Genomic DNA, 15,323 nt, shown 5'->3' with positions numbered 1-15,323 from the left:
GAAAATCTGTGTATAGTGGAAAGGGATGCTTAACCCAAGGTATAGTCAGTTAGAATAAAGTCCTTGGATCTTCACAAGAAGCAGCCCAAAGGTAATGTTTCGTTGAGTCCACGGGGAGTGACAGTGTCCAAACGTTGGATCCATCTCGCTTCCCTTCTGAGGAGGGCCAAGTCCCTGTTTCCACCACGGGTCAGTGGTGGTTGATGGTCAATCGCCATACATCGGAAGGTGGGTAAGCCGTGTCCCATCTGTAGGAAATGCCGGGCTACCGGTTGTTTGGCTGAATGTTCTTTAAGTGCCTTGCTGATTGCTGATCTATGATTAGCAATCCTTTCGCGAAGGGGGGTGGTGGTTTTCCCTACATAATAAAGGCCACAAGGGCAGGTCACAATGTAAACCACAAAAGGTGTTGTACAAGAGAGTCTGTGCTGAATCTTGAAGCGCTTGCCTGTGTGTGGGTGAGGGAAATCCTTTCCTATAAGTAAAGACCTGCAGGTTGTGCAATCTGGGCACCGATAACAGCCCAACTTCTGTTGCCCACTTAGCCAATTGGGGGTTGTCCTGGATTTGTCCATGAAATCAGTTTTCACCAGGATATCTTTAAGGTTGAAGGTTGTGGTTTTTACCATGACCAAAGGTGGGTGGAGGGGCTTCAAATAAGGATAGGCCATCGTCCATGGCGATGATTGGCCAGTTCTTTTGTATACTGCTCCTCAGATGTTTAGTGACATGTGAATACTTAGATGTAAAAATCATCCGTGATGTCTGAGGCGTGTCTTTGTTTCTCCTGGTTATCAGATCAGCTTGTTTGAATTGTAGAGCTCTCTGCAGTTGTTGTATCAGAACTTCCTTCTTATAGCCTCTATCCAGGAATCTTGTGAAAGTTTCCATTAGCTGTTGCTGCGAGTTCTCAGGGTCACTGTTGTTGCGAATCGTGCGTAGAAACTGCGAGTATGGAATCGCCCGAATAGTGGAGGGTGGGTGATCGCTAGCTGCGTGTAAGATGGTATTTCGATCAGTCGGTTTCCTGTAGAGACTTGTTCCCAAGCCATCTTTAATCTTGTAGATCAACAAATCTAGAAACTCGATACTCTCTGTGTCATACTTCATGTTAAATCTAATTGGGGTGTCCATGGAGTTGAGCGTGTTACAAAATTCGGTCAATGAGGTAGCGTCCCCATCCCATATCAGTAGCAGGTCATCGATATATCTAAGATAAGCAACCAACTTTCCTGCAGCTCCCCTCATAATGTAGTTCTGTTCGTATCGTAGCATAAAAAGATTTGCATAAGACAGTGCCAGGGCACTGCCCATCGCTGTGCCAGATATCTAAATAAAAAGAGTTCTCGAATCGAAAATAGTTCTTGGTCAAGGCCAGCTCCAGGAGGTCAATGAGAAATTCAGTTGGGACAGATTTGTCTGATCGTGTTTCCAATGCTTCCCTGCAGGCTATTATCCCTTGATTATGGGGTATCGCAGTATACAGGCTGCTGACATCCATAGTTGCCAGTATGCAATGTTCTGGTAGTCTCTATATCTCTATATATATCTCTATATCTCTATATATATCTATATATATATATATCTCTATATATATATATATATCTCTATATATATATATATATCTCTATATATATATATATATATATATATATCTCTATATATATATCTCTATATATATATATCTCTATATATATATCTCTATATATATATATATATATATATATCTATCTATATATATATATATCTATCTATATATATATATATCTATCTATATATATATATATCTATCTATATATATATATATCTATCTATATATATATATATCTATCTATATATATATATATCTATCTCTATATATATATATATATCTCTATATATATATATATATATCTCTATATATATATATATATCTCTATATATATATATATATATATCTCTATATATATATATATATCTCTATATATATATATATATCTCTATATATATATATATATCTCTATATATATATATATATCTCTATATATATATATATATCTCTATATATATATATATATCTCTATATATATATATATCTCTATCTATATAATTATATATCTCTATATATATATATATATATATATATATATCTATCTCTATATCTATCTATCTATATCTATCTATATCTCTATCTATCTATATCTATATCTCTATCTATCTATCTATATCTCTATATCTATCTATCTATATCTCTATATCTATCTATCTATATCTCTATATCTATCTATCTATATCTCTATATCTATCTATCTATATCTCTATATCTATCTATCTATATCTCTATATCTATCTATCTATATCTCTATATCTATCTATCTATATCTCTATATCTATCTATCTATATCTCTATATCTATCTATCTATATCTCTATATCTATCTATCTATATCTCTATATCTATCTATCTATATCTCTATATCTATCTATCTATATCTCTATATCTATCTATCTATATCTCTATATCTATCTATCTATATCTCTATATCTATCTATCTATATCTCTATATCTATCTATCTATATCTCTATATCTATCTATCTATATCTCTATATCTATCTATCTATATCTCTATATCTATCTATCTATATCTCTATATCTATCTATCTATATCTATCTATCTATCTCTCTATATCTATCTATCTATATCTCTATATCTATCTATCTATCTATATCTATCTATCTATATCTATCTATCTATATCTATATATATATATATATATATATATATGTGTGTGTGTGTCTATATAAGCATTTTCTATAGCAGAGGTGTGTTATATAATGGGTTGTGTTTAAGCAAGACTTAAAATTCTTCTGTCCTTCTGTATTCTTTGCATTTTAAACAGGAGGGTATAACTACAGAAATAAAGGCAAACCCAAACAAAACAGAATTACAGTAAATTAGGTGCAAAGTAAACCACAATTCATATAAAATGGCTTATATAGTTACCAGTGAAGTAGTGTAACTTTGGGAATATATAACCTGATCTTGCCTTTTATACATCTCCCAATATACAGTTAAAAAAATGTGTATGTGTTTTTTTTTTTTAGGGGTCTACACCATGTACTTTTAGGATTGCAGTCTCCTTACACAGAGGGCATGGTGCTGATTTGCATAGTTAAGGTTCAAGGTGACTGCTGTATAATAGGTGCAAAGTTTGCCCAGGTTTTGTAAACGGCAACCAAGCAGATAATGGTGTGGGGTTTTTTTAACAGCCATTTTGACTAGTAAATGCTACCTGGTGATTTGTTGCTTTGACTTTTACATTTTGTATTACATCCCATCATGTGTTGCCAAATGTTGTCAAGTATTTTGTGCTGAATTTTAATCTTTGATTTCCATGCTGGCATCACCTTTATTTGCAATTACCTCATTTTGTAGTAAGACTAGATTTGTTGATTCCATATCTCTTAACTACTAAAGTTCTTTTATCAGGTAGATTTTTTTTGTACACATTGGTTGTTTTGGAAAGCCTAATCCAAAAATATCAGAATTATGGGAAGTTGTACTCCTATATCTCACTCTCATTTAAGCAAATGAGTCCCATTTTTAAAATGTTTCTTTTTTCTCCATTATAATAACAGTCTTTGTACTTGATGGCAACTAAACTGCATTGACTTTAAATGCAATTTAGTAGTGTTATGATATGGTGATCCAAACTATGGAAAAAAACCATATCCAGAATTCCCCAAATCCCTAGTATTCTGATAGTAAGTCAGGTTAAAAAAAAAATAAAACAAAATTAATATATATATATATATATATATCTATATATATCTATATATATCTATATATATCTATATATATCTATATATATCTATATATATCTATATATATCTATATATATCTATATATATCTATATATATCTATATATATCTATATATATATCTATATATATCTATATATATCTCTATATATCTATATATATCTCTATATATCTATATATATCTATATATATCTCTATATATATCTCTATATATATATATATATATTATATATCTATATCTCCTATCTAACTGCTAGTTGATTCAGAAGAAGACAAAAAAAAAACATTTGAAGCCCCTCCAATTTGCCTCAAAGGGGGAAAAATTCCTTCCTGACTCCAAAATGGCAATCGGACTAGTCCCTGGATCAACATGTACTATGAGCTATCTCCCATAACCCTGTATTCCCTCACTTGCTAAAAATCCATCCAACCCCTTCTTAAAGCTATCTAATGTATCAGCCTGTACAACTGATTCAGGGAGAGAATTCCATATCTTCACAGCTCTCACTGTAAAAAAAAAAGCCCTTTCGAAGATTTAGGCGGAACCTCTTTTCTTCTAATGGGAATGGGTGATCTTGCGTTAGCTGGAAATAGCTACTGGTAAATAAAGCATTAGAGAGATTTATATGATCCCCTTATATGTTTATACATAGTTATCATATCACCCCTTAGGTGCTTCTTCTCCAGCTAAACAACGCCAACTTGGCCACTTTCCTCATAGCTAAGATTTTCCATATATTTTACCAGCTTAGTTGCCCTTCTCTGTACCCTCTCAAATTCCGGTTTGAGTGATGGACAGCATATTCTAGATGGGACCTTACCAGTGCTCTATACAGTGGAAGAATGACCCCCTCCTCCCGTGAATCAATGCCCCTTTTAATACATCTCAAGACCTTATTTGCCCTTGATGCTGCTGACTGGCATTGCTTGCTACAGCCAAGTTTATTATCTACAAGGACTCCAAGGTCCTTTTCCATAATGGATTTGCCTAGTGCAGTCCCATTAAGGGTATAAGTGGCTTGGATATTCTTACATCCCAGGTGTATGACTTTACATTTATCAACATTGAATCTCATTTTTCACTTAGCTGCCCAGATTGCCAGTTTGTCAAGATCATGTTGCAAGGATGTCGAATCCTGGATGGAATTAATTGGTCTGCATAGTTTTGTGTCGTCTTCAAACACTCATAAGTTACTTACAATACCGTCCCCTAAATCATTAATGAACATGTTAAATGAAAGTGGACCCAATACCAAGCTCTAAGAACCCTACTCCAAGCTCCAACCACCCTCTGTACCCGATCCTGTAGCCAGTGTCCTATCCACGTGCAAACCACTTTATTAAAGGAGAATTCAGCCCTTACCTAAAAAAAAACCCTACCCCCCTACCATGCGTAGACCCCCCTTCGCCCCCCCCCCAGCCTAGCTGCTAACCCGGGGAAATGCTCCTAACGCTCCAGATTCAGGCATCGGAGTTCACAGCAGCCATCTTCCGTGTCTTCAGTAAGCCGAGAGTTAGACCGGTGAAGCGGTGCATGTGCAGTTGGAGCAATTTCCCGCATGTGCCGAAATAGATGGAAATTGCGGAATCGCCGGAAGAAGCCTTTAATGAAACTTGGGGATTGTGCTCAGCAGGGACAAAGATAACAAATGTATAATTGGTGACCCCCCCCCCCGAGCTGCTTTAGAAGGTGAAAATTTTAACTTTACACTTCAATAGTAGAGAAACGGTCACAAATAGAAAATATAAAGTACTTGGAAAAAAGTTTTTGTTTCTGGTGAACAATCAGAAACCAACTGAACTGAAAAAAACATGTTTGACGATGATAAATTACTTTCCATGGGAATTATCTTTCCTAGCATCATGCTTCCCACTGTTTTATTTCTCTTGATTTTTTTCCCTTCTGTACAGATTCGGGACTTGTGGTACCCAGTATATCTTATGTCTTGCACAAGAAGCTACTGTGTGTGGCTGAGAAACATGGCCTTTCAGTGGAGAGGAGACTGGAAATGTCTGGTGTCTGTGCTAGCCAAATGGCACTTACATTGCTTGGAGGGCCCAACAGGTGAGTAAAAGATACAATTCCTGCATAGTCAGCATTTTGTGCACTCTGAGTAATTCTTGCTAAGCTTTAAAAACAACTTCTTAGGGTAAGGCCACACTAGGCGATAGCGCCGCGATTTGACTCGCGGCGACTTTTCGCCGCGACTTTTAATCCGCAATCGCTGGGGAAACTTTTGTGCTGGCGTCTATGGGGAATCGCGACAAATCGCTAGGCGATTTCGAGCGACAATAGAAAAAAGATTGCCGCGTGCGTAAATGTGCGATGTTACACATCCTACTAGACATTAGCAATATGTCATTGTTGGGTATACAAAAGCACTCGCAGCTCTTGAAGCATCGAGCCTGGACACCAGGCATGCAAGATGAGAGGAATGAAGCCAGTTATATAACCAGGCCCCAATTTCCCAGGCTGATCGGAATGTTTCTCACTTCACACGCGATGCTGATCAGCTACTCTCTACTCTTCCTGCTGTTACGCTTCTTCAGTAATACCAGTTCTGTAGGGTTCCCTGAGTGCACACCAATACCAGTAAGCATGTACTTTGCAAGCTTTGCGTGTGTATAAACACGCACGGATACACTGCTAGGTGTGGGTTGGTCTCAAGAGTATGAATAAACCGGATATCATTACTACTGCATAAAACACACCAATGGTTTCAAGGGATTTCAATTTACACTGCTGATTGTCTGTGCTTTTTACAACATTATCAATGTTTTCTATTGGGAAATGGTTCAAAAGTCCATCTCTTCCCTTGCATGACATGCTTTGCATGCTCTAGTCTTCCAAGTATATACCGGTCTATATATATCTATATCTGCAACTTTTATATATGCATTAAAAAAAATACATTTCTTATCTTTGCACTAATAAGTAAGTAAAAATACATTTCTTATCTTTGCACTCTTAAGTATATTGTATACAAACATATATATACACAAATTCTTTGTCCAGAAATTACAAAAGCTGCTCTCAGTAACTCGTTCAGGTATGGGACCCGTTATCCAGAATGCTCTGGACCTGGGGTTTTCCAGATAAGGGATTTTTCCATAATTTGGATCTTCATATCTTAAGTCTACTAGAAAATTATGTAAACATTAAATAAACTCATTAGGCTGGTTTTGCTTCCAATAAGGATTAATTACATATTAGTTTAGATCAAGACCAAAGTTCTATTTTATTATTACAGATTAATTTCTTAAGAATTAGGATAATTTGATTATAATAGAGTCTATGGGACATGGCATTTCCACAATTCAGAGCTTTCTGGATAGCGGGTTTCCAGATAATGGATCCCATACTTGTAGAATGTGGGAGTTCTGAAAAAGCACTAAATGTTCCAAAATCTGTCCGTAAACAACGGTGTAAAACCTCTCACTCTCAAGTTGCCTCTTCCAACTACCCCATGGCAGCCAAGGGCTACAACACTAAAGGGGGTGGAAGTTAAGGAGATCTTTCACTGGGCAACAATGCTGTAGTCTAATATTAGGGGCAGAGAACATAGCCTGTAGTCCACTGCCGCAGTAAAGAGACATAGAATTATTGAAGTACAGCACCAGAATTCTACGTTAAGAGTGGACATTGGCCATTAACGGTATGTGCACCAGGACTCTGATATAAGGAGACGCGGAGCTGATTCTGTCAATTAAGCAAGCAGTAAAGAGACAGCCATTGATCTCTCCATTATATAATTACATTGCTGAATTGTAGGATATTGTTGTCGTGCAAATCATCCCATAAAGTTCCAGTAGTAGGGGTAATGCGATATGCATGTTACATTATGGTAGGGTGGTGTTTGCACATACACTCAAAACCTTTGCTCTTCATTTGCGCATATGCTGCTGATGCTGACTAGCACTATGGCTAACCCACTTGCTTTCATAAGTTACATTTAACTCAGTGGGGGGCTGTAGTGATCTGTATCTAAAGCTTTGCCATAATATTATTTAAATTAATGTTGTCAAATGAATGTTGACACCCTTCTGGACAAAAAGGGCAATAGGCTTTCTTGGGTAAAATCAAGACTTAATTCTCTTTTGCTGGTATGTTTTGTGTCATCTTCATATCTTTTTGCTTCCTAGACTGAACCCTAAGAATGTTCATCAGCGCCCTACTGTGGCCCTACTCTGTGGCCCCCATGTGAAGGGAGCCCAAGGGATCAGCTGTGGCCGGCACTTAGCCAACCATGATGTTGACATTATCCTTTTCCTGCCTAATTTTGTGAAAATGCTGGAGCCAGTTACCAATGAGCTAAATCTGTTCTGCCAGACTCAGGGCAAGCAAGTATCCAGCGTTAAAGGTCAGTGGCCATTAAATCAATTTCTTTGATGTTCAATCTGTAAGGAGTATAACAAAGTTAGTTTGTTTATTCATTTAACAAAGCAGTTTGGTTGGGCTCATTTATAATGATTAAGTAAAAAAAAAAACAGTTGCCAAACACCATTTTTATGCCCAAATTGCATCTGCCTTTTTTGGGAATCGCACCTGCCACTGAGAGGCCACAATTCTTTGTGCTTCTTGAGAGCAAAGAATTGGGCCTTTCCTCTGTATACTCCAGCGCTGAATACAGAAGGTGCAGGACATGGCATTCCTTTGCACACCTATTTTCAGGCCTCATATACTGGGCACCATTGATCCTGTCAGCTCTGTGCCTTGAAATTGGGATGGATGCGCCATTAAATGTGCAACTGACATAAGGCAAAGAAAGCAACTGCTCTGTTCCAGAAAACACTAGTAAACACTAGTAAATGAGCCATCTTGTATACCATATCATTGTGAGACATATTAGTTATCCCTCAATAGTTAAAAGACCCCCATGGACTACTCCATGTCAAGATGCTAAAACTGAATGAGCTACAAAGGATTGCACCAAAAAAAAAATCATCAGTGATATCAGATTTCAGTTACATTTTGAATAAATAATTCTTTTAATAACAGAATAATTAAATAAATAATTATTTAGAACTTGAGCAGTGGAGACCTTCACTGTCGCGTTTCTGTGTAATCTAGTGCTATGGTGTCATCTAGTGGTGGTTTTTCAAAGTTTTACTGCTCAGACAACTGGATTTAAAGGACAAGGCAAGGCTTTTAAATGATTAATCTCCTTTCATAGGCCACCTCCAGTGGTGTGATCTGTGAAAAAAACAAGAGTTAACATAGAAATACCCATAATCCACCGCTCCTTCATAAAGACCAAGGAGCATGCACATTTGTTAGAATCAGCAGGAAGCGCATGCGCATTCAAAAGAGTATGGGTGGTCCTCAACGACAATACTAAGTTATTTTGCCAAGATTCTGTGTGTTAGAGTGTTAGTGCTCATTGATGGAGGAATGCATGGCATCAGGCCATGGGTGGGATAAGGAAAAGCACAATTACTAACAAGAAGAGATTATGAGCAAGAAAAAAAACATTGCAATCAATAAAAAATTCTGTCTTTATTTTTTGTTTTTTACAGATCTGCCAGAATGTCCTGTAGACTTGGTCATTAACTGCTTGGATTGCAATGAAAACGCCTTCTTGTGTGACCAACCCTGGTACCGAGCAGCTGTAGACTGGGCCAACCACAACCGGGCTCCTGTGCTAAATATTGACCCTCCTGTGGGTGACCATGTGCAGGGCATTCATGCCAAGTGGTCCCTGGAGCTGGGCTTGCCACTTGCTTTAGGGGAACAGGCTGGGCGCATCTATTTATGTGACATTGGCATCCCACAGAAGGTTTTTAGGGAGGTGGGCATTAGCTACCACTCCCCCTTTGGCTGCAAGTTTGTGATCCCGTTACATTCCATGTAGGTAAAGAATGGACAGTCATCCTGTGCCATCTTTTCATTAGAACTACATTTCTGATGCCTTAACAGGATGGGCACAGCTGTCTTACGATTTGGTCAGTAACAAATCCAGCATTTAATGGTCATAAATGCATCTGAGGAATTCTGGGAAATCAGGTATATATTGCCCTTCCCACCAAACCCACCAATTCACATTTTCTATGAAGAATTCATCTTACCCAGATATGAATCTTACCAATGTATTGCTCTCTCGCTTGCTGCGCCTCTACATTTTCATCTGCCCAGCTCCACCTAAAGCTCCAGCTATAAATCAGCCTGTTTGCAAAGAAGCACTTTTTTCTCTTTTTCTTAAATCCTAGAAACATAAAAATCATTTTTGTATTGTTATACCAGTGTTCATCTGTCATTAAGTGGTTAAAGCCATGTCAATGTTTGGATGTTAAAGCTAAAAACACACAGTGCTACATTTATGTGTAATTATTTCCCACTCAACAGTGGAAAGACCAAAATGTAGTCAGACCAAATATATTTTCTTTTTACATCTGCAGGTTTTCAACTCTTTATTAATCCATAAGGTTAGTGATTGGGCTATAAGTAGGGTTGCCACCTGGCCGGTATTTTACCGGCCTGGCCAGTAAAAATGATGGTTGATCCCAATGTTATTAATAGGGAAAAAAGGATAAATATATAGGAAGGTGGGTATTTTTTCCAGAAAAGCTGGCTGCACCAAACCCTGCAGCAATTTTTTTTTTTTTTAATAGTTTTTTTTTTTGTTTTTAAGAATATTGTCCGGCTTTGACAGAATCCCACATTTCGTGCATCCTTAGTCTGTTCCAGAACTTCTATAGTAGCCCCGAACCCCCTTTTATAAAACGTCTTGAACTCTAATGGGTTTTTCATTAAACGAGAGACTTAAAAATACGTTGAGCATGTCAATATGTGGTGTTCATACAGTATGTGCTTTTTTAAACACAAAACCTCCCTGTGTGTAAGAGAGTGAGACTCCATTCTTGTGTTAGAGAGGCAGCGCTCTAAAATCTGCTTCTAGCATCAGCCTTGCCACAAATCTGGGCCTGACTACAGAAGGAGCTGTATATTGTGCCTTTCTTGCTGCCTCCCTGTATGACAACTGAACATAATCATTTTGTGTCATTGCTTAGCCACATGGCAAACTGCTGATGAGTGTGGGAGGTTATTAAAATTGCCTCAGCTTGACACTGTGTACCTCAGTGAGATGCAGTTAAACACCACCTTTTCTATTATTTTTTTTTTTTTTTTTTTTTTTTTTTTTACACATAGTCATGTTCAACCTGTGCCTGTATTCTGTTTAACATCATTTATACGACCCATTGCCAGCTGTCTGTATGCAAGCAAACCCGAGCAACAATTCCCCTTCCAAATGGACCTGCATGTGATGAGCTCTGAATCCTCTCCCACAAATTGTTTGCTTACAACAAAGCCAGCCAGCTGGTGTACAGTATTGTACCATTTATCTGTGTTATGGTTTACAAATCTCTGAGTTCTAATGTACATTTAGAGGTGAAATAAAAATACCCAGGGAATTTTTTGATGGGTCTACTTTAACTTTAAGGATCAATAAAAGCAGCAGCACTCCAGTATTATTTGATAAAGTGAGAAAACTTTACTTAAAGTGCCTTCGGCAATGTTTGGGGCTGTTATGGCCCTTTATCAAGCCTCAGGCTTGAATAAACGTTGCTTAAGGCTCACTTTTTCAAATAATACCGGAGTGCTGCTGCTGTTATTGATCTATACAATTTTGTATAGACAAATACAAGAGTCCTCTGCACTCAACCCATTATCAATATATTTAAGACAGAGACATTTTGTTCTTTGTGTATTACAGATAATGTGTAACCCTACAACCAATATCTGCTTCAGGATACTGTCAGTGTTTAGTTTTTCTCTGGAAACACTTGGGGGCAAATTCGCTAAAGAGTGAAGCAGCGAACGCTAGTGCAAATTCGCCAGCATGACGTCATTTCATTACTTTGCCAAATTACTAACGGGTGCTGGCGTAAATTCGCTAGCGAAGTGGACCTACTCTAGCACTACTTCGCACCCTTACGCCAGGCGAAGTTGCTATGGCGAAGGGACGTAACTGTGTTAATTCACTAACTTGCGCATTTTACTGAACGTTACCTCTTGCGCCAGACTTGCCTTCTCCACCACAGACCAGGCGAAGTGCAATAGAGTAGATAGGGCTTGCTTCAAAAAAAGTTGACATTTTTTCTAAGTCCCAAAAAACGCTGGCGATTGTATATTTTTTGGGGGTACCCTCCTTCCACCCTACATTTCCTAACATATGGCACCTAAACTATACAGTGGGCACATGTGTAGGGCAATATAACACCTCTATTTTATTTTATGAAGCTTTCCCAGGCTTGTGTAGTGTAATGTATTTGCTGTTACATATACGTCTATTGTAGTTTAACTTGGCGCCGTATGCAAATTAGGCATCGCTAGCGTAACTTCGCTTTGCTTGTTGAATTGACAGTAGCGCAACTTCGCTACCTTTCGCCTCCCTGAGCGCAACTTCGCATTTTAGTGAATTAGTGGCGCCCTGGCGAAGTGTGAGATGGCTGCGCTAGTGCAACTACTCAGATTAGTGAATTTGCCCCTTGAAATGATCTCCAGTTACTTCTATTATGATTTCAATGAAATTAATTGTGAGCGCACTTAAGTAATGTTGGTACACCGTTATTCTGATGTGGAAAGCGCTAATATCTTTCTAATTTGTGTACAGAGGCATTGTATGTGCTCTAGTCATGTTGCAGTATGGTTAGATAGAGCAGGGGCTTTAGGGCTTGGCTAAAAAAATCTACACTTTCACAAAGTCCAGCCGGTGTGTGTAGTGACAAGTACATTCCCCTTCTTACGTACAGAGCACTTTGTACCCCTATCTGATCCTTCTCACCAGTAGAGAGGAGTCATTTTGTGTGTAGGCCTTAATGTATGCTTTGGCCTTGTTCATAATTTAGCCCAGAAGGTTTCACATCTATCATCTATCTATCATCTATCTGTCTGTCTATATATCATCTATCTGTCTATCTATCTATCTAATCTATCCCACCAGGAAAACTCCCAGAGCCCATATGGGCCCTCCTGCTTCAAAAAAATGTGGCCTATTTCATGGCCATTCCCTATTTCAATGAGAACAAAGAGGCTAAATAGATGGAATAATCAGTTATAGTATGTAAAGAAAAGAGACTAGGAGAATAGAGGTTGAGAGAGGAAGAAGAATAGTACAGAGAGTTGGCTCCTGGTGTCCCAGTCTGACACTGCCATTTCTCTTTCCTTCTATTCCTGTACTACAGCCAATAACAATTCACTGTTTGTATATTGTAAACAGAAGTAAAAATAAGCAACTTTCCAACTCATTTTTCTTTATTGTAAAGCCTTTCCTCATCTTGGAATTTAAATGTCTATATGGTTTCTTGGATTATTTTCCCTTAGTACCTGGTATTTTTTTTTAACAGCAAAAAAACAGAAACCAATAACATTGTCGCCTGACAGTCAGCCTGCTTTCTGGTTGCTATGGTCACTGATTATAACAACCAGCATGCATTTTACATTCTAAGTTAAAGAGGAAAGAGTGAGGAAAAGAAACCAATCTGTACTGTACATTTGCTGAATTCTGAACACTAAAATATTAGAATTGTATAAAAACTTGCTTTAATGACACATGGGAACACTTTTCCCCCCAATTATTTTCCATTTTGTGTTAGTTGAATGGGGAAGAGAGGAGGCATATATACGTCGTGCAGCAGTTCCCCTAATTTTTATAGATATCTTGCTATTGCTGTTAAATGTGGTGGTTTTTCTCCATCACAAAGTTTCAAATCTCCAGTGAAAGTCCCTGTGCTATTTGAAATATTGTGATAATCCAGTACAAGCACTCCAGCTGTGAATCTTTTGGAAAGAGCTCAAATCAGAAATACTGGTGCTGGTGTTCAGTATATCTTAAAGGGGAACTTCACACAAACATAACTTATGTTTTTTGAAGAGGAAACATTTCACTCAACTTTGCAATTTACAAAAATTAAAAAAATACAGACTTTTCGTGATTTTTAATTCTTTGGAACAGTTCCCTAAGCCTAGCCCCCTGCTTTCCTGCTGATCTGTTTGACTGCTTTGCTGAGCTGGTTGACTACTGTTACTTTGTATCAACAGCCAATGTTCTCAGCCTGCATCCTCCAAACCCCACAATTCCCTGCACACATGATTTCAATAAGGAATGGCACATCACAGTGCAATGCATTGTGGGTTATGTAGTTCCTGCATGCTGTCTGTAAGCTGTGGAGTCGTTTTTTTAGTCCCTCCTTCTCTGCCAGGATTTCAAATGATGCAGAAAGAGAACAGTTAAACAGCTGGATTTCAGCAAAGAAAATGGCATTTATTCATACTTTTTAAGAAACATGTAACTGTGTTGGGTATATTAGGGGTTTCTGTGTTATGTGGGCCTCTATCAGATTTTGATTTGGAAGCCTAAGTACCCCTTTAACAGATGTCAGAGGGCACTTTCCTACTCCTAGTTGTGGCTGTGTAAAATAGAATCATTTACTGTGCTGTTAAATCTTGTCAATGGGGATTGATATCCCATTACCATTACTTCTGAGCACGCTCTATCATTTTGTTTGGCTACACAATTTGTTTCTCCAATGTGCAATGTAGTACAGTCAGCTGTGGCAGACTCCTCACTGAAGCACACACACAAAGGGGCACATTTATGCAATAAGGGTTGTTGTATCACAGTTTTATAGTTACTGGGTTCCCTAGGAAAGATTGGATTGCCTCCTCACAGGTACGGCACTAGGAAGTGGCACTGGTAGAAGATGCCCAGAAACAGGCTTGATACTCGTCACTGGCTGGAAGTGGGAGATATGCTGCTTTCCATTTCAATCATCGAACCCATCAATCACAGTGAAAATTAGAATATTGCTAAGGCTGATATCATGTGCCAAGCTCAGGGTCTAGGAGATAAGAGAGCCCTCCTATTTTAAACATACTCCTATTATTTGTCTCCAGTCATTGCTTATGTGCTGCACCCACGCATCTTACACACACCATGTTAGATATACACACAGTGATAGTTACTTCAGCTAGTGATAAACTGCCACATGTGTGTTACTGTGCTCACCTGCTAACATTCAACAGAAATGCCCAGTCAATAACCCATAGACTATTTAGCAACCAGACTACTGCACATTGAATAATGATGCGACTTCACTAGGACAAATCTGCCACTGTAACTGAATGGGCCCCATGTTTAATCGAAGAGCAGCATCCAGACGTGAATACACTGGTATGGGATTTGCTTGGGTTTTCTACTGTGGCCATTGCTGTCCCAGTATCATTTTTGTAAGAAATAATTCAACCATACTGTGTATTTATAGTTAGTAATTCAGTTCTTCAGTGCTATAGGGCTTTCACATACACACAAACTCCATATTGGAAGGTGCTCTGCAAGCCTCCTGATGGTGCCAGATTTAATGTGTACTACTAGTGTGTTACTTCTGTATACAAATATAATGTATGTCAGGAATTCATTTCAAAGGAACGTGAACTTTTTTTTTTTTTATGGTGGGGGGGTGAATATATGGAAGTGCAAATAAAATTGTAAAGTGAACCTGCCAAAGTTACTTGTAGTATTTC

At 38.0% G+C, this 15,323-nt stretch overlaps 1 protein-coding gene across 4 annotated transcripts in view; it reads left to right on the top strand.

The window, feature by feature from the left end:
- The window catches only part of edc3.S (enhancer of mRNA decapping 3 S homeolog), a 32,318-nt gene extending 22,127 nt beyond the window's left edge, over window positions 1-10,191 (top strand). For all 4 annotated transcript variants that reach the window (XM_018254363.2, XM_018254362.2, XM_018254361.2 and 1 more), the window contains 3 exon segments: window positions 5,714-5,867; window positions 7,946-8,163; window positions 9,320-10,191. In XM_018254363.2, coding sequence (XP_018109852.1) covers window positions 5,714-5,867; window positions 7,946-8,163; window positions 9,320-9,654 — 707 coding nt within the window. In that variant the 3' untranslated portion in view covers window positions 9,655-10,191.
- Window positions 10,192-15,323: the final 5,132 nt, after the last annotated feature.

The sequence above is a fragment of the Xenopus laevis genome, chromosome 3S (assembly GCF_017654675.1).
Source record: "Xenopus laevis strain J_2021 chromosome 3S, Xenopus_laevis_v10.1, whole genome shotgun sequence".
NCBI classification, from domain to species: Eukaryota; Metazoa; Chordata; class Amphibia; order Anura; family Pipidae; genus Xenopus; species Xenopus laevis.
This window is presented reverse-complemented; position numbering and strand designations above follow the sequence as displayed.